Genomic DNA, 24045 nt, shown 5'->3' with positions numbered 1-24045 from the left:
GAGGGGGGAGAGAGAGAGGGGGAGGGAGGGGGGAGAGAGAGAGGGAGAGAGGTAGAGAAGTAGAGGGAGGGGGAGAGGGAGAGAAGAGGAGGGAGTGAGGGACCTATAACGACACCAAATAGTGTCCTAAGGATCATATGGAATTCTATGACCCCTTAGGACACCATATGGTACTGTTATGTGTCGTATGATGTCTTAAGGGGTCATATGGTGTCCTAAGGGGTCACAGGACACCATATGACCTCTTAGGAAACAATATGACCTCTAATGACACCTAAGGGGTCATATGGTGGGCTAATAAAATAATATATTAAATTTAAAGTTATGAATAGAACATCATACAATAGAACTTCAGTAGTTTAGTTTTGATATAGCTAAGTTAGACCATTGTCAGCATAAGAGAGACTCCAAGTGAACAAACAATGAGGCTTCGCTAAAAAGCAAGCGTAAGAGCTTGAACTAACCCTAAGAGTACTGCCTAAGTTATAAAACATATGATGCTATTAAATTTACAAGGTTATAGGACTGATCTCGATGATGACTATAAGAATTACAGAAGAAGAGAAAGAGGGAGGGAGAGAAGAAGAGAAAGAGGGATGGGGTATGGAGGAAGGGAGAAGGGGAGAGAGAAAGAGAGAGACGGATGGGGTATGGAGAGAGAGAGAGAGAGGAGGGGGGAGGGAGAGGAAGAGATATCAAATCCAGGACACAATATGACCCTTAGAACACAATATGACCCCTAACAACATCTAAGGGGTCATAGGGTGTCCTAAGGGGTCATATGACACTATATTATCCCTTAGCACACCATAGGACCTATAACAACACCAAATAGTGTCCTAAGGGGTCATAGAACACCCTATGGTGTTGTTATGGGTCATTGGTGTCCCGAGGGGTCATATGGCATCCTATGACCCCTTAGGACACCATATGGTGTTGTTATGGGTCGTATGGTGTCTTAAGGGGTCATATGGTGTCCTGAGGGGTCACAGGACGCCATATGACCTCTTAGGAAACAGTACGACCTCTAATGACACCTAAGGGGTCATATGGTGGGCTAATAAAATGATATATTAAATTTAAAGTTATGAATAGAACATCATACAACGAGACTCCAAGCAAACAAACAATAAGGCTTCGCTAAAACGCAAGTGTAAGAGCTTGACCTAACCCTAAGAGTACTGCCTAAGTTCTAAAACATGTGATGCTATTAAATTTGCAAGGTTATAAGACTGATCTTGATTGTGACTATAGGAATTACACACTTGATTTCTTTCATGGGTATGTACTGGTCCAAGATGTTTGACAAGTGATGATCATCATATACTACCACTGCCATGCATACAACAAACTTTAATTTCTTTAGGTGTCAGGCGTTGTGTAACATGGGAACTCTCGCATACCCACCACTATCATTCTCCAGGACATCATCTGTGTTACTCTCCCTCTTTCTCTTCCTGTCAGTTGTTTCCTTCTTAAAAACATATTACAAGTACTCTGACTCATCATGTTCCTTTGTTGACACTATTTTCCACATCTGCTCTGCTCATTAAAAACACATTCGAGAAGAATATTGCTACAGGTTTCCTTGTTTGTCACGGTAATACACCCGTGGTTCAATTTCAAACCCTATTCCTTCTATTCAATATACACACATAAATCCATCAGTCAATTTTCTTAGGAGAGCATACATAATAAAAATCAAAGAGGAAGTTGCAGATAAGAAATAAATTCACTTACTTCTATAGAAGTGCATACATAGTTGTAGTGGGGTATGGAGGGAGGGAGGGAGAGAAGAAGAGAAAGAGGGATGGGGTATGGAGGAAGGGAGAAGGGGAGAGAGTGAGAGCGAGAGAGGGATGGGGTATGGAGGAAGGGATAAGGGGAGAGAGGGAGGTATGGGGTATGGAGGAAGGGAGAAGGGGAGAGAAGGGAGGAGAGAGAGAAGGATAGGGTATGGAGAGAGAGAGAGAGAGAGAGAGAGAGAGAGAGAGAGAGAGAGAGAGACCTTATATGTGTTTGAGAGGGGGAGACAATACACTTACATGTGTATATATATACTTAATATATTATATATATATATATATACACATATTATATATACAATATCATATTATACAATAGCGCATACGCACTGTTTATAGTAAAAAGAGCGAGTACGCGCTTCTTACACCATAAGTACCCCATACGCGCTTTTTAAACCATAAGTACCCCGTACACACTTTTGACTGTTTAGGCTTGGAAATAGGCCTGGATGACAAAGCTACGGTTTGGAAGTTTAATTTCCCTCCATTTCTCTCATTTTTGACGTGTTTTATTTTATCAACTTGGTTTATCGACTTTGTCATCATCAGGTTTACACTTCATCGAGTAGGTATTTCTAAAATTGCCACCATATTTTCACCCATCTTCTGAGCTTTCTAACCATATAATTTTTTTTCAATTTGAACAACAATAACATATTATTATTGAATTTCTTTTACCAGTGTCTCCATACTTCTCACAAACATAGGTGCACCATTTTTTGAATAACTTTTGATATAATTATCCAAATTTTAAAAAAATTATATATTATTGTAGTTCATTTTTTTCTTTACAATTTCAAAAAACATTTTGTATTTTCGATTTGTTTTGTGCAACTTATGCTTCGCGGATGAACATGTACCTAATTTTCAGGATGTGCTCGATTGGAAAAATCATTAAAAACAAATACTCAACAAAAAATTATAAAAAAATACACATCTTCTAGTGCTCACTCTTAACTATCTTTCTGCCAAAGGATTTGTCAAAATACTAAATCTAACTATGACTTTTTTGATGCGCAGGTCAGACACTATGTTATGTTTTTCAAAAAAAATCAGGGTCAATTTTTCGTGCACGAAGGATTTGACCCCCTTAATCTTATCCAATTTTGAAAAAAGTTTAGTAGTTTGGAAACTAGATTCAAAGTACTACAATATTTTTTATTTGATTATCTTCATATCTTGAGTGGATGACTTTCAAATTTTGCCTCCAAGTTCAGGTTCACTTGATTTCAGAAAAAAAGTGTCCACTTATACCCCCTTTTTGACCACCATCTTTGTGCACTTACCCTCCTACATCTTCCTATTTATGGGAGTGACTTTTCATATCTCTAGTGGATTTTTTTCTTCCTAAGGGGATAAATATTGTCTTAATTAGTCAGTTGATCATTGTACTATTGTGACAAAAGCAAGCTTTGGGGGGACATCTCGATTCCTTCATGATTGTCACATGCACTTTCTTTTTCATTTCTTTTTCTCTATTTTGGAGAGGGGTTTTTTCCCACTAGTTTTTTCTCCATTTATCCATTTGTGAGAGTTTCATTGGTTTGAGTTGTAATGTCTTGCATTGGTTTGTACATGAGTACCTGATTAGGCCTAGTTGCCAGGACTCATTTATGCATGCATTTTGCACTCATCATTAGCTCTTTAGCTTATCCCTAGGTTAATCTTAGTGGGGGGCAAGGGGGAGGGGGTGTTGGAGTAAATAGGACACTTTATCTAATTACTCATTAATTCTAGGTCCTTTAATTATTTTTTCTCTTAACCTAAACTTAGGCGCTTTTATCTATGATTATGCTTTTCTAGCTTAAGTTCATTTAGTGGTACTTTAGTCTAGTTGTAGTTTAACTTTATTTAACTCCTCTTTTATTTTCTTTAGCTCTCCTAATTTTAGGATTAGGGAATCTCTTGCTTTATATAAAAGCAATCCTTCATTCATTGTATCTCCAATATTGTGTGTGCAATCAATACATAATTCTCAAGTTGTTATTTAGCATATTATCTTTGCTTGATCTCTTTTGTGTGATAGGTGTTTTGTGTAGTACCCCTACTCGTTTGAACTTATTAGACTCATATTTTATTATTGTTTACTTTCAGTGGATACATTACCATGATGTGTTATTCAGACTTATATGATATTATTTCATGTTTTATCTAGATATGAGATGCATAATTTATTTGCAATATTTCAGTACTTGTGATTTATGGCATTTTATGGATTATTGCTATATACTGACACTTTACTTTATCTATGCAATGTGAAATTATATGTTGTGTGTCTACGAGTGTATTGGATGCAAGGGGACAATTTTCCTTCACTCACTCCGGTGAGACAAGGAACGTCGTGATTCTCCTTCATCGGTGTGTATGCCGTGTTTTCTATATTGTATATATGAATGTGTGGTTCGGTGATGCAAGATATTGTAGGTACAAGTACCGAGTAGGTACGGGGTATCGTCTCCACCTAGCTTCACAGGTCTGAGCATGCCTTATATTGTCTAATGGAAGTGGAGGAGGTAATAGTTGACCCTATTTTACCCAGTTACACTCTTGTGAGTGTTGTCAGTTGGTCGTCCTATCAGTTTGTTCGACCTTCATATTTTGTCGTTTGATCTTTTTATGAGTATTTTCTTGAGGTTTGTTCAGTTTGTGTGTTTTAGTGTATTTAATTAATTAATTAAAATTATGGAGTTATCTCATAGTTGGTATTTTTGAATTATGTATTTTATGCATTGAGATTATAAATTTAATTAATTAAAATAAATTATTAAATTAAGTTGCACGCTGCATGATATTAGAAATATATTTTATTTAAATTTTAGTGAAAAATAAATTAGATTAATTTCATTTATTGTTTACTAGAATTTTAAATAAATGAATGAATAAAAGAATAAATAAATGAATAAAAGAATTAATTAGAATTAAAGTATTGCTTTAACTTCTTTATTTAGAAAATTAATGAATTTGCATGAGAAAAGAAAAGAAAGAAAAATGATTTTTAATTATTGCATGTTTTTGATTAATTAAAAACAGGTTTTAAGGGACCCGAAACCCAGATACATAAGAAAGATATTCAATATAGCAACAAAATACAATAGCAGCAAAACACCAGCAAAAAGACCAGCAACAAAGGAAAGGACAACAAAAGGCCAACAAGAAATTGGCCTCAAGCCCAGCAAAAGACAACAATTAGAAATTCTTCATGGTTTCTTCTGCATCCTGTACCAAAAGCATCATAGCTTTTGCCGCTTCCCTCAAATCAGTATTTTCCTGAGCAATCTGGCTATCTTTCATCTTCATTTCCTTCTCCACCGTAGTCTGCCTGGTTTTGCGCCTAGAGGTCTGGTGTTTTAGGCTAGATGTAGGAGCATCTTCAATAACCACGAGGTCCTTCTCCTAGTTTTTCTTTTCCAGGTGGTTCACCAGCGCATTCATGTTCTGGGAGGAGACTTTTAGAACCTGGAGGCTATGATCCATAAGGTTTTTCAGGGTTTTCTCGTTTCTAGCCATTCGGGCATTGACATTGGACTTATCCTCCTCCACCTGTTCCTTCAAAATTTTGATGATGTCCTCCAGGTGTTTTAGGTCGCCTTTAATCAAGTCTTTCTCCTGCCAGTCTTCCATTTCCATTTCTTCCTCCGCTTCACTATTCTCCATCTCCTCGTGCTGCTTCCCAGAATCAGACATGTTGATCAACTTGTTGATCTTAACTTCCAACTCCCTCTGTTTACCCTGCATGTTGGTAATGTTTTCCACCACCCACTTTTGAAAGTTGAAGAATTCAAGGGTGCAATTGCAGGTGGTATTTAGTATGGTTTCCGTAGAATCCTTGCTTTGTTTCGTCTCCTCCTCATTAGGGTTTTCACCTTCCTTAGGCTTCAGAGCCTCTTTCTCAATTTCCGAGCTGACAATATTATGTTGACAATTCTCAGAATTGCCCCCTTCCTCTCCTTCCCCATACTCCTCCTCCTTATTGATCTCCTTTTCAAAAATTTCTTCCTTATTTTTTCCTTCTTCTTCCTCACAAAGCACATCCGTTTTCTCCTGCACATTAATCTTTCTTTTTTTATGATTAATTATTGCATGTTAACATATCCCTTTGTTAGGAATTAAAAAAGAAAAATAAAATTGTTTTTAATTACTAAAATTAAATATTAGGGTTTTGGGAAAAATATATGCAACCTAGAATTTTAGTTTAAAAGGGGAATATGTCTTTTATTTTTGGGGAGAAAAAGACAGGGGAAAGAGTCAGGGATTTTGGTGAAGAAAAATTGTTTGGAGGCTTGTTGAAGGATTGATTCTCTCCTAGAAATTTCTTCCAGGAAAGCTATACTAGGTTGGGTGGCTTCTTTTGATTGCTTGTTTTAAAGAAAATGTTTCTATTTCTTCCCTCTTTCTGAATGATGTGTGTGTTAAAATATTTGTCAAATCTAATATCCTGTCTAATTATTCTTGTTCTTGGCTAAAGTCCATTTCTGAAATTAGTTCTAGTTTATGGAAAGAAGTTATTCCCTGGGTGTTTATAGATTAAAATTTTGAGAAGATTGGGAAAAGTTGATATGGCAAAGTTTGCCAAGATTTTTATGGTGCATGGAAATTGCAAGATTTGGGAGATATGATATTTACTAGAGATAATATTCCCTCTTGTTTGATTTTTGTTTCGATAATTGGCTATGGCAGTACTTTTTAATATTTGTGTAATCTCTGGGTAATTATTTAGTTGCTATAGTAATAGATCTAATTTTAATTAAATTAATTTGGGTTTTAGAAGTTATAGGGAAATTATTTTATTTAATTATTCTGGAAAAAAATTGTATTAATTAAATTCTAGAAAATTGGTTTTTATTGAAAAATGAAATCCATTGTATTGTTATGCTATTGCAAATTTTAAATTAAAAAAAAATAAAAATTATATATATATATATATATATATATATAGGTCAAGTCGGTAGTAGTACTACCGATGGTAGTATGCTATCGGCGGTAGCATCTGCTACCGGAGGTAGCACATGCTATCGTACGGTAGTACGTGCTACCATGGGTAGCAAGGGATTTTATGTTAAAAGTCTTCCATGGTAAAATTTATGTTCCCAGAAATTTTGGGATTTCCGGATTTTGTGCCAGGTTATTTAATTTGGGTTTTTAATTAAGTTTTGTTATGTAATATCTATATATTCATATTTAAGTTTTTTTTTTAAATTCTGGGTATTATGTCAGATAAAAATTATGTAATAATGTACTTTATTTCATGTTGTATATATATATATATATATATCTGTTCATATCTTATATTATTTTATGATATGTATATAATTAAATCAGAAATTGGTTATTTCCAGAAAAGCTTATAATTTAAGATTCTAAATTTATGTTTGGAGATACATTAGGAGATTAATTTATATGTGAATTCATTTAACCGTATTGAACAAATGACAACATTGATTTCTTTGTATTAATATAGTTGTTTTTCTTATTTTTTGGAAAATTTTTAATTGCAAGTTAATTATACTTTTGGCTGTTTAAAGAAAAGATTGCCTGTATTAGGAACTTGTGTGAATGGTGTTTGCAGTCAAGCTTAATTTCATTGCAATTTTGGTTGAGTTGTCATTATGTCATATGTTGTTATGTCTCCTTGGTCAGGTGTTGTTGTATAACCCCGTTGATGTGAGCCATTGTGTGTTTTGTTCCAAATGGTCAATCCTGGGTTAGTGATTGTGTATCCTTCACCTGTGGTTTGTCAGGATTAGATATTGCTATCTATTTCGCCATAGAGTTCTCGTAGAGAGAGACTTTTCCTGTTAGTGTCCTTTGAGAGAGAGTGGCTTTTGAGCGGGGGCCGCGCCCGAAGTGGATGGCAGGATAACCTGTCGAAAGTTAGTTAAGATGTGATAACCTAATAATTGATTAGGGGGTGGGTAGTTTAAAATATTAATTAAGATAATGCGCCTCGCACATGGTTGAGTGCTTGTATAGGCTCAGGATGTGGTGAGAAGGTCTGGAATGACAAACTTACCATCTTGTCTTCACGAAAGGATTGGTAGGGTCCGCATGAGACTTAGATGGAGCTAGAGATTCAGGAGAGGTTACCAAGATAACCCAGGATGGGGGTCGGGACCTATGGAGGCCTACCAGAGTAACCACCGTAAGCTATGCGATGACACTCTCTCCTTAGAGTCACTAGTGTTTGTGAGTTGAGTCACATGGATGTTTGTGGAGTCATGTAGTTCTTTTGTACTTGTCTTATTTTGCTTGCTTGAGGGTTTTCTACTATCTTCTAGCATGGTGGGGTGGTTCCATTTTGGGATCACATGGTCAGGTGGTAGTGCCACTTCCCATCGGATGTTCTAGATTGTATCTTCAGGCGAGGAAAGGCTTCACTGGTGTTCTTGGTTCATGGTTCATGTACCAGCTCTTGTTCGTGATCATTGTTTAGTTGAGACCTTGTGGCCATTGTATCAAACTTTTATGTAACCTTGATATTGTAACTTTTGGATTCTATGGTATTTTTGGAAGCCATGTATTTATGGATATTGTAATATTATGTCAGTGAAATGTATGTTAATTTAGTTGCTTTGATCTTTTGTATATATGATCTATGGATAAATAAATGCATTGGAACACTTTGATTCTTTCATTATGGAATTTAGATGTATGTGTAGGTTTAATCTTAAGCATTTAATTCTCCTAATTAAAATGGACAATTGGATTAACCATGGTGTTAATATAATCTATGAATTAATCTTCGTTGGTAACCCTTAGGAAATCATGTGTTAGACTTTCGTTGTGTTATTAAACATGCAATTGTTATAATTAATGCACTTAATCTTTTAAAAAAAAGAAAAATTCACCCTTTAGTTGCCTAGTTGTGTTGTTTTCCTTTAGGGTTCCTGGCGGGGCATTACATTTTGCTTGTAGATAATTCTTAGCTCCATGGTTGTATAATCAACCTCTATATGGTATTAGAGCTCAATCTTTTCTCCTACTCTTATAATATTGGAATATCATATAATAATGGTTCATCCTTCTCATCCTTCCTAGATAGTGTATTTGCCACAATATTCTCTTCTTTCTTGCATACAATCTCAAAGACACACCCCAATATCTTATTGACCCATTTTTTGTTGCTCTTCAAAAGAAAATTTGCGTTTCGAAAACTATTTTAGATTGTCATCTATCTTAACCTTGAATTGTCTACCCATTAGATATGGCTCAAGCGATTAAATTTTATAGTGTGAAGGATAATAGGCATTCACTTATTATATATAGGTTCTTGTTGATTGAAACCCTTCAATGGATGACTCTCAAAAGAAATGGTTTATCATCTTGTGGTCAGAGAAGTTTGCATCGTTGTTGAGTTATCAACTAGGCAAACTCTTGAAACATGGGATGGTCTAAGAGAGTATGTGATTTAATAGCTGAGACCAACATCTAGAGAGTGTTTATTTGCTTGGAGCTAACCTAATCTAACTTACTACTATTACTAAGAAAAGATGAGGTGAAAACATGGAAATGAAACATGACTAATAAGGTGATGCACCAAATTGATTTCAAAACCTACTACATTTCATACACATGATATGACAAACAACTTAAACCACAAAATGCACAACTCAGAATTTCATGTATTTACAAAACTATTTTATAACTATGTTCAATATGTCAAGTATTGTTGGAAATATTGTAATTGATATCAAAGAGGCATGGACAAGATTGTCATTGATGTCATGTTACACTAAGATAGTTTATCATTGTGTCGTCATTGATGTCAAAAAAGAATTCAATTTGCTAGTGTCAAACAAATTGTTATCACAATTTATGCAAGAGGTGGTTGACTTGTAAAAGACATTAGTGATATCCTAAATTGAATTAGTATGATTAGCGCTACAATTAAAAGAGATTGAAGAGAATAATAAAATAAGTTTTGTTGAAGAGGCCGACTACCTATGTTTAGTCGATTCTCCTTAGGCAACCTGCAAAACCAATATGTCAGTAGTCATTTTCTTCTTGATTCTTTGGCAAGTGTATGTTTGATTGATAGATTCTTTGACAAGCGTCCTGCAAACATTAAAAGCCCAAAATTAGTTGCCAAAATAACATAAAAAAAAAAATCATCAAAAGAAAATTCTATCATGTAAACTGTAAATTATACTAATCTAACAAGAATTTCCATTTTATGACTATCCTAGTTATGACAATTTTTGATAGTACTACACTCTGTCATTTATAACTTTTGAACCAGAAATAATTTGGAAAATCGCTTCGGTGGAAATGTGGAAAACTTGGTTTTACAAAACATATTAACATTTGGGTTAGATCCAACGGTTCAATAAAAAGTTATTCCCTCCTAACCGAGACCATTTTTGATTGTCACAGAAGAATAGGTAAAATGATAGTCCTGCACTCTGTCAATCATAACTTTCAAACCCAACATATTTAGGCAAATCCGTTTGGTGAACCTGTATAAAACTTGTTTTTCAACAACATATAAAAAATTGGTTGAGATCCAATGGTTAAAAAAAATGTTATGCTCTCCAAATCGAGACCCTTTTTTGACTGTCATAGAAGAACAAACAAAAATAAAGATTTTTATCTGCAAATTTAACACACATGTTTATTAGTTATAAAAACCAAACATTAAATTTGTTCAAGAAACATTAGAAATCTTGTAGTTGTGGGTTTGAGCCCCACGGTGGGCGCCAGAAATGTGTGTGTGAAAAGTGAACCTGTATCTGTATCTGCAATACACAACACTTCAATCAAGTCATTACATGCATGGTTAGTCAGATATAATCAATGAATAATAAACCATAACAAATCGACCCATTGCCTTCTAAAAGATGCGAGTATGAGATTGCTCTCAGATTATTTAGCAATACCAGCGACTAGACAACATCAAGACGAAGGATTTTATCTATATGAACATGATGAATGCTAGATGGATGCAATATTGATCTAACAAGATTTAAGCAATATTAAGCTAAATGATTTAATTAATATGCAATATGTCAATGAATCCTAGAGCAAAAACAGTATAATAACAATATATTCTCTAGCCTCTCTTTGAATGAGAGATGAGCCTGAATTTATAGAAAATTCAGAAAGAAACCAACGGTTGAGATCAAATGATGATGAGCGGTCAAGATTTTCCAAGAGGAAGCACAATCCAGGTGAATTGATGTGATTGGATGCTTTTCTCAGTTTTAAAGGAAATTGAACTAAAATTAAGATTAAATCAAGAAAAAACTGATTTAAAGGAAATTGAACTAAAATTAAGATTAAAATCAGGAAAAAATTGATTTATTCTCTATTTCATTCAATTTTAATATTTAGTTGTTTTAATTGCTTTCTTTGAGATTATCTATCAATTTTTAATTTGTTTTTTCAAGATTATCTCCAATTGATTTCTTTTCTCAAATTTTAATTCTTTTTTGTCAATTAATTCCTTTTTTTTTTTTTTTTTCCATTTTTGAAGATTTGTGCTCAATTGATTTATTTAATTGAATTAATTCCTCTTTCTTGATTTGTTTCCTTTTTTGAAGATTTATGGCAATTTGATTTATTGAGTTAAATATGCTAGGATATTTAATTAAAATAAATAAGATAATTGTTTTAAATGATTTACTTGGAATGAAATATAAATTAAACAAATATTTAATTAATATTGATGAATTGATTTTGCCATGTGATATTAGATGATTAAAGAATTAATTGTGTGCTCAAGATTGATTTAATTGCCTTTGGTTAGGACCTTGGTGACGTTGTCGAGATTAGGGGCCTATGGTTTAGATGACCATTTTTAGGGTATTACATCTACAACTCACACTTCACACACTATACTCCCATCTATCTTATTGTTTCTTCATGCACTCATTCACTCCACTTCTCTACACGCTCCTTCTATATATATATATATATATACCTATACCGGTAAGCACAATTCTCGAGCATCATTAAAAATGAGTCCATAATACGAATGCCACTGATTCTATAGTATAGAACTCGTAGCATAGAATACAAGAGACATAATCATGACCACAAACCTTCAACAAGATCAAGATATAATATTTTCAATCACCTTCGGAAATGACTCTAGAGAGTTATACAATCCTCATAGCTCCACATCACATGTATACCTATTTTCTATAACATCATAAGCTATACCTGCCCCATTTGCTCAATATACTACATTCAAGCCAATCCGGATGACCGGGTTTGACATTAATGACAACAATGACAATTTTCACACAAATCCAACACTATGATGATCCAAGTTGTATATCTCATGCTAATTGAGTTATGAATATTCATTATAGAATTTCAAATAGTTATATTCTAAAAAAAAGATAGTATATAGTTTTATTTATAAATTTAATATATTCTCATGTGGCTAACATTAATTTATGTTGCACTACAGTAGTATTAGCCTTAGTGAAAAGTAAATTAAATGACACGATCAATTTATGAAGAAAGAGACTCTTCATTTCACCAATCGTTCTATATTTAGAGAGTGCCATATTTTAGAGAAGAACATAATTCTAGTACCTATTGAGATGATTTATTGATTAAAATATATTAATGTATAATTATTTTCTATTTTTTTACTTGAAGGAATCAACATTAGAGGAGATTTTTCTACCACTAATTTAGACTCATCGTCCCTTCTAGATTTAGGAAAAATATCATATTTTAGAGAAGAACATAATTCTATCATCTATTGAGAGAATTTATTAATTAAATTATTTAAAAAATATAAATATTTTTATTTTTGACTTGAAGGAATCAAAACTAGAGTAGATTTTCCTACAACTAATTTAGATTCACCACCATAGATCATGTTTGGATAAGATATGGGTATCCTGATATTGAGAAAATCACTCTAATATATATTTTGACTCATCCTCTTGCCATGCATGCAAAATAGCTCAACTCCTATCCTTATCCTTTGTTAGTACTCTATCCAAATCAATATGATAATCATGTTTCTTGTTGTTCTTTGCATTAAATGGAAGAAAAAATATAACTTAATCATAAAAAATCATTTGAAAAATCCTAATATTCATTACTTGAAATATCTCTCTCTCCCTATGGAATGTATTCCCATGACCATCCACAACATGCTTGAATTCTCTCATAGTATGGTTTTGTAGTCTAATTTGACTAGATAGTGCCATACATCAAGTTATTTTTATTTACAATTTTTTCTAACCCTTTTCCATAAAGATAATTGGTCCATCATCATCATCATCATCATCTATGCTTTGGAAGTAAATGAAAGTCTTAAACTCTATTATATGAATTTTTTATGCCCTCACCACATTGAAGGTGTGGAATATATACTTTAATCTACAAAAAGTAAACAAATGAGTATTTTAGAGCACATTAAAACATTTGAGTGATTTTAGTTGTCCTCTCCAACATCATTGGTTGCATACAACTGAGATGGTAAATAATCTATAATGTCAAAGTCCATGCACATAGAAACATTTAGTAAGTGAGGTAAAATCATCTAAGTTAAAATCAATGGAGTTAAATTATGAAAAAGTAGTAATAGAAACTCATTTGAGGTGACTTGATAAATCAATGTCAACATCCTCTTCACAAACCGATTTTATGGTTTTAGATTGGTGTATGAAACATATTCTACTAAGATACTATGTTGCTTAGAAATATTCAATAAGTTGGTCAAGGAAGCTTACTTTTCTTTCAATTTTATACCATGAATTATGAATAAGAGATTGCACTAAGAAACCAATAGATAATATTACAATTTGACAAGAAAAATATAGATTAATTATGTTGAGCGGCATAGATACAATGACATCAAAATATCCATAAATAAAAATCCATTTTTGAAATAATTTGACATGCAAATGATAGGTAAATGCATGAAATATGTCATGTTTCAGCTTTTGGGGAGGTGTTATTTTATTACTCCAAATAAAATAGAATCCTCGCCACTTGTCTCTAGCTTGATTCACAACTTTTTGCATGCAAGACTTTAATGGATTTGTATTCTTAGTGTTTAGTATTTTAGAAGAACATTTATTTTAATATGTTTCTCTTCTATTACTACTATAAGATATCTCTCGGCATATTTTACATATATTTGCAGGACTTTAATGGATTTGTATTCTTGGTATTTAGTATTTTAGAAGAACGTTTATTTTAAGATGATTATCTTACATTACTATTATAAGATATCTCTCGACATATTTTACATATATTTTTTAAATATAGATATACTAGTATACTTATAGTTAAAAAATATATGTAAAATATGTCGATAGATATCTTATAATAGAATAGAATCATTGTAAAATAAATGTTCTTATAGAATACTAAACATAGAAATACAAATCCATTAAACTTTTGCATGCAAAAAGTTGTGAATCTAGTTGGAGACAAGTAGCCAAGGTAAAATAACACCTCCACAAAGACTGAAACATGACATATTTCATGAATTTACCCATCATTTGCATGTCAAATTGTTTCATAAATGGATTTTTGTTTATAGAAATTTTAATGTCATTGTAGATACCTCTCGGCATAACTAGTATAAAGATCTTCTACATATTTAACAAACAAAGAAGACCTATCTTTGAAACTTCAATAGTCAACATTCAAACGACTTGTGAGTTGATTAGCATGACTATTCAGACACTTGGAGAGTACTTGAATAAGAGATGGCCTGAGGCTCAATACAACATAGCGAATTAGTGGGTATTTTCATCATGTCGCTTCAAAGATTATTTGTCAGCAGAGATGAAACTCCAATCACCATTATTGTTACAATAGTAGCGACATTGTTAATTTTCTACATATTTCTGAGAAATTTTGGCCTTCAAATCTCTGGTTCAAGGCTCAAATGAAAGAATCTTGATAACCCAAAAATATAAGATGGTAGTGCTCAAAGCAAGCTTTCCAATGAGTATAATTTTATTACATCATGATTTTATTATGTTCTTGTTTTTTTAATTTTATGAAATATTGGTTTTTCATCAAGCATGAACTTCTCTGTTCAACGCATTGAGAAAAATAGGAAACTAATTCAAAAAATTCTGAAAAAATATCTATGCCTTAGGTATTGATTTCTTCTTTCTAACAAAAAAATTGAATTTCGATAATTATAGAACAAGTTATGTGTTCAAACTTAAACCTATGTCTGAATTATAACTAGTCGGACTTCAAAACTTAATAAATTGAATTTCAATAATTATAGAGCATCAAGTCCCACCTTTGTAAAACTTCTTAATTGCCTCGCTTCAAGCGTTCAGAATCTATTGGGGATCAACACTATGCTTTTCTTTTACAATCTTACCATTGATTTAATTGTCTAGTGTTATATGGAGTCACATGTTTATATTTCCAAAGCTTCATATCTCCTTTTCTTAGTATACAACAACTTGGTTTAATAGAGGGCAATTTGACCATGTCACTTAAACCCTTTTATGAATCTTTATTTATATAGTACTTTATTTATTATACTATGAAGGTGAGGTCAAAAAGACCTTTTACATAAAATAAATATTTTTATCAATTTTCATTAAAAAATGTATATCTTAACATTTAAAACAAAAAATCTAGATAATAAATTTTAAAATATTTTTTAACCACTTAAAAATTACAATTCCTATTAATAAATAAAAACCTTTTTAACATATTAAAAACATTATTTTAAATATTCATTTATTAATTTATTTCCTAAATACTATTATTTTAATGAATAAATTAATAGATTACAAAAACTTCTCACTAATTAAAGAACTTTCAAAATAAAATTTCAAACATAATATATAAATAAAAAATATCTTTTATTATTAAAATTTATTTTTAAACTAAAATATAAATCTCCACTTAAAAAATTTATGTGATTCGAGAATCAAATGATTAAATTCCATTAAACAAATTACAATTCAACCTTTTCATAAAATGATCTATTTGAAGACTGCAATGAAAACTCAATTCATGAATGATATAACTTATCAACAATTGTAGAAAGCACTTCCACACTTTTCCACATTTCATCTTTCTTTAGCTCTACCCAAATCCCCTTCTTCAGTACTCTACATCTCCTCAAAGAATCAAACAATGGACGGAGAAGAGAAAAGTTAGGCCAATCATCACGGGCTACCATTGGGCGTACCATTGTAATTACCCATTCTCCTTCACGCAATTCAAGCGGACCATAATCTTCAGGAAGAAGGCACAAGGGTAGATGGAATATAAGTGATTTGACCCATGCCGAAGTATTGCTGTCAACTGCAACCACAAGGCATAAAAAAATTACACTCACTTCTGACGACTCGGAATAAATTTCGTGAGTATCAATTTCAATCACTCTACGGACGCCAATATTAGCGTCAGCAAACAGATTTTCGTTTAAACATGACTCTGCTCCATCCACTGCTCTTCCAATCATAAACATTCCCGGTGATGGTTCACTCTGCAATAAAAGACAAAACACTCAGTTCATCCATAGTAAGTTTTCTTTTCATTTACAGATCTCTCAAAATATAACTTAATGAAAACATAGACCATCTGGTAATAACAAATTACAAAACAAAGCTGAAGGTCAATAATGAAACAGATGAACGCTTGCACTAAAAATGATATTTATGATTGTCTGTTAAAAGGGAGTATTGAAATCATTACCTTGAGCTTGTGAATGGAATTCCGTATTAGTGCATTGCTGCAACAAGCAATTCTCAAGTATTTTTGTACTTGCAACTCTTCAATACCTGCCATGTTCTGCAGCTTCTCACAAGAGTCGATCACAATTTCCTCCATCAAGCTGAACCTGCAAAGACTCGGCAACTCCTTCAGCTCGGGACACTCTCTAATAGTCAACTCCCTAAGCCCCAGAAGATCACTGATTCCTTCTACTCTCTGCAAATCTCTGCAACTTTCTATAAACAGACTTACGAGTGTTGATGGCAGCCTAATGCTCTGTATCCTCTCACATCTACGGACCTCAATTTCCTCTATGGCGTTCAATCTGTAGAGACATGGCAACTCCTCAAGCACAGGACAACCTCTAATAGTCAACTCTCTAAGCTCCAGAATATCATCGAGTCCTGCCACTGTTTGCAAATCTCCGCAATCATCTACACACAGGCGGAAGAGTCTTGATGGCAGCCTGATGTTCTGTATCTTCTCACAGTCAGAAATCTTAATTTTCTCCATTTCGTTCACTCTGTAAAGACATGGCAACTCCTGAAGCGCAGGACAACCTCTAATAGTCAACTCTCTAAGCTCCAGAATATCACCGGTTCCTGCCACTGTTTGCAAATCTTTGCAATTTTTTACACACAGGCAGATGAGTCTTGATGGCAGCCTGATGTTCTGTATCTTCTCACAGTCAGAAATCTTAATTTTCTCCATTTCGTTCACTCTGTAAAGACATGGCAACTCCTCAAGCGCAGGACAGTCACTAATAGTCAACTCTATAAGCTCCAGAATATCACCGGTTCCTGCCACTGTTTGCAAATCTCCGCAATAATTTACACACAGGCGGATGAGTGTTGATGGCAGCCTGATGTTCTGTATCTTCTCACACTCAGAAATCTCAATTTCCTCCAAGTAGCTCATTCCGGAAAGATCTGGCAACTCCTCGAGCTCAGTACAACTAGTAGTAATATGCAACCATCTAATAGAGTTACCGGACACACTTTTCAAAACTCGACAATGATATAACTGAAGATATTTTACCTTCCCACATCCATCAATTACAATCCTCTCTAAGCAATTTAGACCTTTAAACTCTGGCAACTTCTTAAGCTCAGGACAGCCCCGAATGCTTAACTCTACAAGCTCTTCACAACCAAACTGCATTGTTTTCAAATTTTGACAATCATCCAACTCAAAATATTTCACCATCACATTTGTCTGAAATGTTATGCTCTCCAGACACTTCATACCACTGAAGCACAAGGACTTCAAATGAATACAGTTTTCAATAGTGATTTTTTTCAGGCAGCTCAGATGTCCAAGCCTTAGCTCTTCAAGCTCTTGGCATTCACTAATATACAATTGTGCCAGCATCCTAAGACCAAATTCTCTTGATACAATATTAAAATGATCCGTACAATTTTTAACCTTCGATCCTGCAACATTCCTAAGATCTTGAATTTCTGCCACACTTATCGAATTCCTAAGATATGGATCAGATGTTGCTGCCAATCTTTTGAGTTTTGGACAATTTGTAATATCAAGAGAATTTAATGTCCTCACCCTTGTTAAATCCATTTCCACAAGATTTTTCATATAATGAAGTTTGATAAACTTAAGGCTTGGATAGTGAATCCCACAAATTAAGATATTGGATACAGATTCTTCATTGCTAATTTCCAGGTTTTCAAGGCCACTCATTGGAGCCTGTCCATTACTCCAATCCACTTCCCCATTAAATTTGAAGTTGTCGATAACTAAAGATTCACACAGAATCCTCTCTCCTCTTTTAGTGTAACCCTGTTGCCCCTTTAACTTGGAAAACCTCAGACATAAACTACAAAGGTTCATCCTGAGAGATTCTAGTAACGACAAGTCTTGGATTAGAAATCCTCCGGCATCTACCAACACATTTTCTAAATTATCTGATATTCCTATAAAATCTGGAAACTCTTTTAAAGAGATTTGAGAAATTTGCAGTTCTTTCAACTGGGACGGTGCCTGAAATTCAAGAGAATTTGTGTAAAGCCCTCAATGAAAGGAAAAAAAAATAGTCTAAGGACAAATATAACATGATGCATTCCACCATAGCTTTTGTGAGGGGATCAGAATACCTGCATTCTATTCTCCCGCAACGTTTTGAACTGTTTCAAGATTTTAAGATAATGCAAATTTTGAAGAGGGATCCATGAAGGAATGCTTGGCTGTTCTTTGGAATTCCCCTCAAGCTGGAGCCATAGTAAAGAAGCTGACGCCTCAAGGCAACTATTTGACTGGCCTAGAAAGAATGTAACTTGAGAACCCATGGACGCGTCAAAAAAAGAACTGAAACACCTGATATTGGTTTTGGCGAGGATATTTTTGAAACCCATTAATTTCTGCATAGATAGAAGCAGCTCAGTTTTCTATATATTTAGTGACAAGTTAAGATTTGTAATAGTACAATACTAAGGAAACATACTCAAGGGGTAACAAGCATACCAAAGATTTGAGATCTTGAGGACGCCAGAGGCGATGAGGAGGGCTGAGTTCAAGTGCCATTTCTCTTCCCAAGTCTCTCAGATGGTCATGCATTCTCAATTCAATTTCTCCTTGTATATTCAGACTCAATGTCTCAATTTCTTCTACAAGACATTTATCTTTGAGTGCTTCCAGTGCATGTTGTGCGTCCCATCCTGATCCCTCCCATATTCTTTCAGCTATACTCTTTGGTTTGCCCACAAAAAAGCATGCAGCATCCATGAAAACCTGTTTCTCTTCATCGTCCAATGCTTCAAAACTTATTAACAGTTTTTTCTTAACGTCCCGAGGCAGCGACTTACTGACTTTATTCAATTCGGAACCCCAATAGCTGTGAGGTTTATTACGAACATGTCTGCCCAGAACCCGAAGTGACAGAGGTAAGCCTCCACACTTGTCTACGAAGGAGTTAACCAGTAGATCATACCCACTACATGGATTGGGTTGGTCGAAGGCGTGCCAACAGAAGAGTTCTCTCGCATAATCTCGATCCATACCTTTTAAATTATAACCCAAAGTAATCCCTGTGGTTATAAGCACACCAGCATCACGAGTTGTGACAATAACCAGACTATTATCAGAACTCTTTAATATATCCATCACCGCCAGAGCATTTAACTGGTCCACATGATCGATGTCATCTACAACAATTAAGACGCTTAAAAGGGGGCTCCTTCGTAGACAATCTTTGAGACAGGTTGTTCCTTGCTCTGTATTTGTGAAACTGATCTCTTTGTCAAAGAGATCTTTGATGAGCGTACTTTGCAATGAAGATAATTCGCTTCTCACAGACTTTTCTCGCACATCAAACAAAAAACTTGCTCTTGTGTAATTCAACTTCTTTCGATTAAACAACTCTTTGGCCAGAGTTGTCTTCCCCACTCCCCCCATGCCAAAAATTCCCACTACCTGAGCCTTATGCTTCCCTTCTTCCTGTCCACACTGATTTTCAAAATCTTGTACACGCTCATCAAGGCATCTCTTTTCAAAATCTTCCACAAGAATGTCCAGCCCCACTGAGTATTCAGCAACATGTAAACATGTTTTCCTTTGTACTTCTTTTTTCACAGCTGCTACTATTTTTTGGCAATCCCAATCACTGAAACATTGTAAATCATGGGAGGATTCAGTAAGAAAAATGATAAACCAGATTTGAAGCAATTATATAACGTGCAACTACCAAAATTACAGAAATATTACCTGCTAAATTCTTCCCCAGCGGTAAATGAAAGAGACTGAAGGGCTTCCTTCCACGTGTTAAGCTTCTCCAGGTATCTGCCCTTCTCTTCATATTTAAGGAATGCCTCCGCGTATACTCCCTTCTCAATGTGGCGAAGTTCCCATGGCTCCACTTCATAAAACACGGGGATAATTTTGGCTGTACTTTCTAACATGAGAACTAGCTCATCCAAACACCAAGATGACTCTGCATATCTTCTGGAAAAGATGGCTATGTGTACCTTAGCAGAGCGGATGGCCGTCTCAATGATAGATGGAAATGAATTTCCTAGCTCCTTTTCTTGGGAATCAAGAAACGCCGCTATTCGCAACTGCTGAAGAGAATTGTATAGCTGAGTAGCCAAAGTTCCTTTGACATCAGGACCTCTGTGGTTGATGAACACATCAAACAATTTTGTCGATTCACAAACTTTCCTTCTTTTGCCGCCAGGTTCCATTACAGAGAAAGCATTAAATTCCTGATTTTGCTGGTGAGATGAAGAAGAAGATGCCATTGATTGCAATTCAAACCCTAACAACCCGTTCAAATTTACAAAGAAAAAGCAAAATGAACGCGATTTATGATGGGAATTGCAGTTTATGTGGGAGAGCAGAGGTACGGTGAATTAAATAGATCATTGCACAGGTAGATAAAGTATTTTCCTCGCTGTTTCATCAAGAAAAAGAGGAGCAACGAAAACGCTTGGAGATTACCCAAGGTGCTGATCTAGACAAAGAAAAAGGCAGATCCAGTCATTTCTACACACATGCAAGGCCAAAACAAAGCGAAGGTAAATGCGTAGAAATTAGAGGGAAAAGAGAAGGAAAATGAACTCGAAGTAGACAAGAATGGAGATAGGATTCGATTTGGTTTACAGAGTGATTGTCCTGTCGGCCACTTGTAAAGATTAAAGAATCTCAATGCGTGGTTGAGGCATCCAAAAAAGTGACGGAGACTGTCGGTGCCGTGTTGACTGCAATACTGCCCAGCGACTGGGCCCTCTCCTTTATTCAGCATATATTTTTTTATTTATTTTTAAGTTCCAGCCATGTCGAGGGATTGAGCTTAAACAGTGATTAAACTAAGCCCGAGTAGTTAACCAGAATTCAGTTTTTCAGATTTATTTTTTCATGAAAGATGATGTGTTTTCTTGAATTACAATTTATGAAACATAAGGCAATAAGTTTGATTCGAAAGTGAGAGTTGAATCGTGATAGCAATATCATAATTTGACTTGTCATGGAAAATAACTCTTACTTACCAATTGATGAGCTAAAGGGGCTCTATAATGAATGGTTCATAAGGTACAACACTTTGTTGAAGGTTTTGCAAATGGGGTTGCAAGCTAAGTGGGTTTAACTTTAGAGGAAACTTTGTGGGTAAGCACGCTTGAGTTGGGTTTAACTTTAGACGAAACTTTGTGGTTAAGCATGCTTGAGTTGGAGTAGTACTAGGATGGGTGACCTCCCCGGAAGGCTCAATGTTTCACCTTTGTGAGCATCACCTAAATACAATGAGTGTTAAATGGACCATTCATTATCATAAGAGATGGATTCTTGTGAAACATGGGTCATTGAGTTTGACTCAAAACTACACACTTGAAATCTTGATAGTAATATCATAATTTGATTTGTTGTAAAAAATATCTCCTACTCATCAAAGAATTATTTTATTTTATTTTTTCTATGTTATTGGCCTGTGTTTCCAACTTTAGAATGGCAGGGAAGGGTTTTTTATTTGTCATGCAAGAGAACGCACATCCTTCTAGGCTCTGTTTAGATTGTTAGGAAGAATTTTCAGTTTTGTGTTGCATATTGTTAGCTCATTTGGACATAAGGAAGCAACAAAAGACCATGAAACATGGTTTGATGAGGAGAGATACATGCAATAAATTGTTTACAATTGGCAACAAAATATGAGTTGAATCCTCAGCATTCATCCCTCGCTTAACAAGACACCCCTTTTTTCTACAGAGCGCAATTTTTTGTCTTTTTTTGTGTGGCCTATATAATTTTGTATAATAAGATTGATGTGTGTGGGCCCATTCAAAAACATGGTATAGGAGAACTCCATAAACTTATCTTAATCTTACAAATTTCTCTGAACACATTTAGTTGTCTGTAGTTTTGTTTTATTTGCAACAGTTTAATTCTTTAATTGATTTATAAATTAATTTGTAAATTTTTATTTGAAAAATAATAAATTTATTATTCTGGTACATTTTTCACTTTTATTAGGGTACAAGAAATTAAATTGCACATTTTTTCCATTTTTTATAGCTCCTATTCATCTCCCCTATTGTATGTAGATTTTGCATAGCTTGTTAAAATGCAAGAAACGAGATTCCAATGCAAGATGATTTTTAATTCAATGTAGACTTAGTTGGTCCCACCCACCTTAACATTAATTTCATCACAAAAAAAATTCACAATGTCATAGTAGGCAATAGAAAGATAATTTGACTTAAAAACATGGGAAATTTAATATATATATATTTGTAAACAATCCCATAAATAAGGTATCTCATTGTTTTAAAAAAAAACATTTTTTGAATTTTCTTTACATTTTAAACATTTAAATTAAGGTTAAAAAATTATATAAGAAGAGTTTTGTAATTTTAAAATTTATAATTTGTAATATATTGTAGTGATGGTCATGAAATTTTGGATGAAAAAGATATATCGATAGAATAGTTTAAAAAAAAAGAAAATGGTCTATTTTTAATGATTTGTGGTGTAATGTATGTGATTGAGACATCCAACCTTGAAAATCAATAGTCATCATAGAAAATGAATTTTGAAAGTTAAAAACAAAATAATAACTGAGTTTGATAAGGGTTTTAGTTAACAACAAGATCTGTTTTGGACATGTATCAAATTGTAAATTGTCTTGGGGCATACTTGAAAAGTTGAACTATTTATATAATTGGTATTTATAATTGAAGTTCATTTAGATGTAATTAAAGTTCAATCTTAAATTGAAAATTGGTTATCAACTTGTTCAATGTTGAATTGAAAATTATCGATCCTATAATCACGGGTTGGATAGGGAACTTTGAATTCAAATAAAATTTAATTTGGATCTTTTGAAACCTTTCCTCTATATGTTGGTAATACTAAGGGTAGGTTTTTTTCATGTGAGAAACGTTTCTTTCCAAAGTCAAAGAAATTGGATATGAGAAAGTCTTATTGTTTGGTCCATTGTCACCTATAATTTTTCCTACTATAATGGCATAGGGTCCAAGGGATATGTAAAATTCTTGAACTAATAAATGATTTTATTATTCCCCTAGGATAGATATTGATGGCAAATGTAGTTCTTCTATTTGTTGACAAGGAGTTTCTTTTTAAAGCAACCTAAAGAGTCTCTAAGACAATTTGATCCATTGATCTTTTCTTTTAATCTTATCAATCCAATCTTATAGTTAAAAATCAATAAATTGAAACTAACCCAAGTCATTTTCACTCTCTTGTTGTTATGAATTGTTATCCTATCAAGAAACTCACTCACATTCATTATCCTTTAGCACAACCACCATGACTTGGTGCAATAAGGTTTGGTGTTAGTAAGACTATTTTGTGCTTGTATCAATGTTTAGTAATTCTTATGCTTAATCTATGTGTTACATATATTGTGAGTAGAATAGTTTAATATACATTTAACTTGTTCTCATATGCTCCATTTTTTATGTACATAGAACTTAAAGATCTTACATGACTATAAATCATACCAAGTACATTTACATTCAATAGATAAATAGCTTACAATGATGTCATGATCATCCATATATCTAGGAGAGAAACAATGAACTTTGGCACACAGTTAAATTTTGCAAAG

General features: G+C 33.8%; 1 protein-coding gene across 2 annotated transcripts; it reads right to left on the bottom strand.

The window, feature by feature from the left end:
- Positions 1-15737: 15737 nt before the first annotated feature.
- On the bottom strand, positions 15738-21083 carry LOC131056211 (disease resistance protein Roq1). 2 transcript variants are annotated; one of them, XM_057990559.2, is made up of 5 exons: positions 20190-21081; positions 18951-20088; positions 18584-18847; positions 16455-18470; positions 15738-16245 (listed from the first exon to the last, which is right to left on the bottom strand). In XM_057990559.2, the coding sequence occupies exons 1-5, from the start codon at positions 20720-20722 to the stop codon at positions 15766-15768; spliced, it is 4431 nt and encodes a 1476-aa protein (XP_057846542.2). In that variant the 5' UTR covers positions 20723-21081; the 3' UTR covers positions 15738-15765. The 2 variants fall into 2 exon arrangements, with proteins under 2 accessions (XP_057846542.2, XP_057846543.2); XM_057990560.2 differs by having other exon boundaries at positions 16083-16265; positions 20190-21083.
- Positions 21084-24045: the final 2962 nt, after the last annotated feature.

This window comes from Cryptomeria japonica, chromosome 7 (assembly GCF_030272615.1).
Source record: "Cryptomeria japonica chromosome 7, Sugi_1.0, whole genome shotgun sequence".
NCBI classification, from domain to species: Eukaryota; Viridiplantae; Streptophyta; class Pinopsida; order Cupressales; family Cupressaceae; genus Cryptomeria; species Cryptomeria japonica.
This window is presented reverse-complemented; position numbering and strand designations above follow the sequence as displayed.

What these genes read in the sequence shown, in the direction of transcription:
- LOC131056211 (XM_057990559.2), bottom strand. Translation starts at nt 20,722, where the DNA reads ATGGCATCTTCTTCTTCATCTCACCAGCAAAATCAGGAATTTAATGCT. An exon ending in CTCAAGATCTCAAATCTTTG is followed by an intron (nt 18,848 to 18,950) that starts GTATGCTTGTTA and finishes CTATCTATGCAG; the next exon opens with AAATTAATGGGTTTCAAAAA. An exon ending in ATTCCATTCACAAGCTCAAG is followed by an intron (nt 16,246 to 16,454) that starts GTAATGATTTCA and finishes CTTTTATTGCAG; the next exon opens with AGTGAACCATCACCGGGAAT.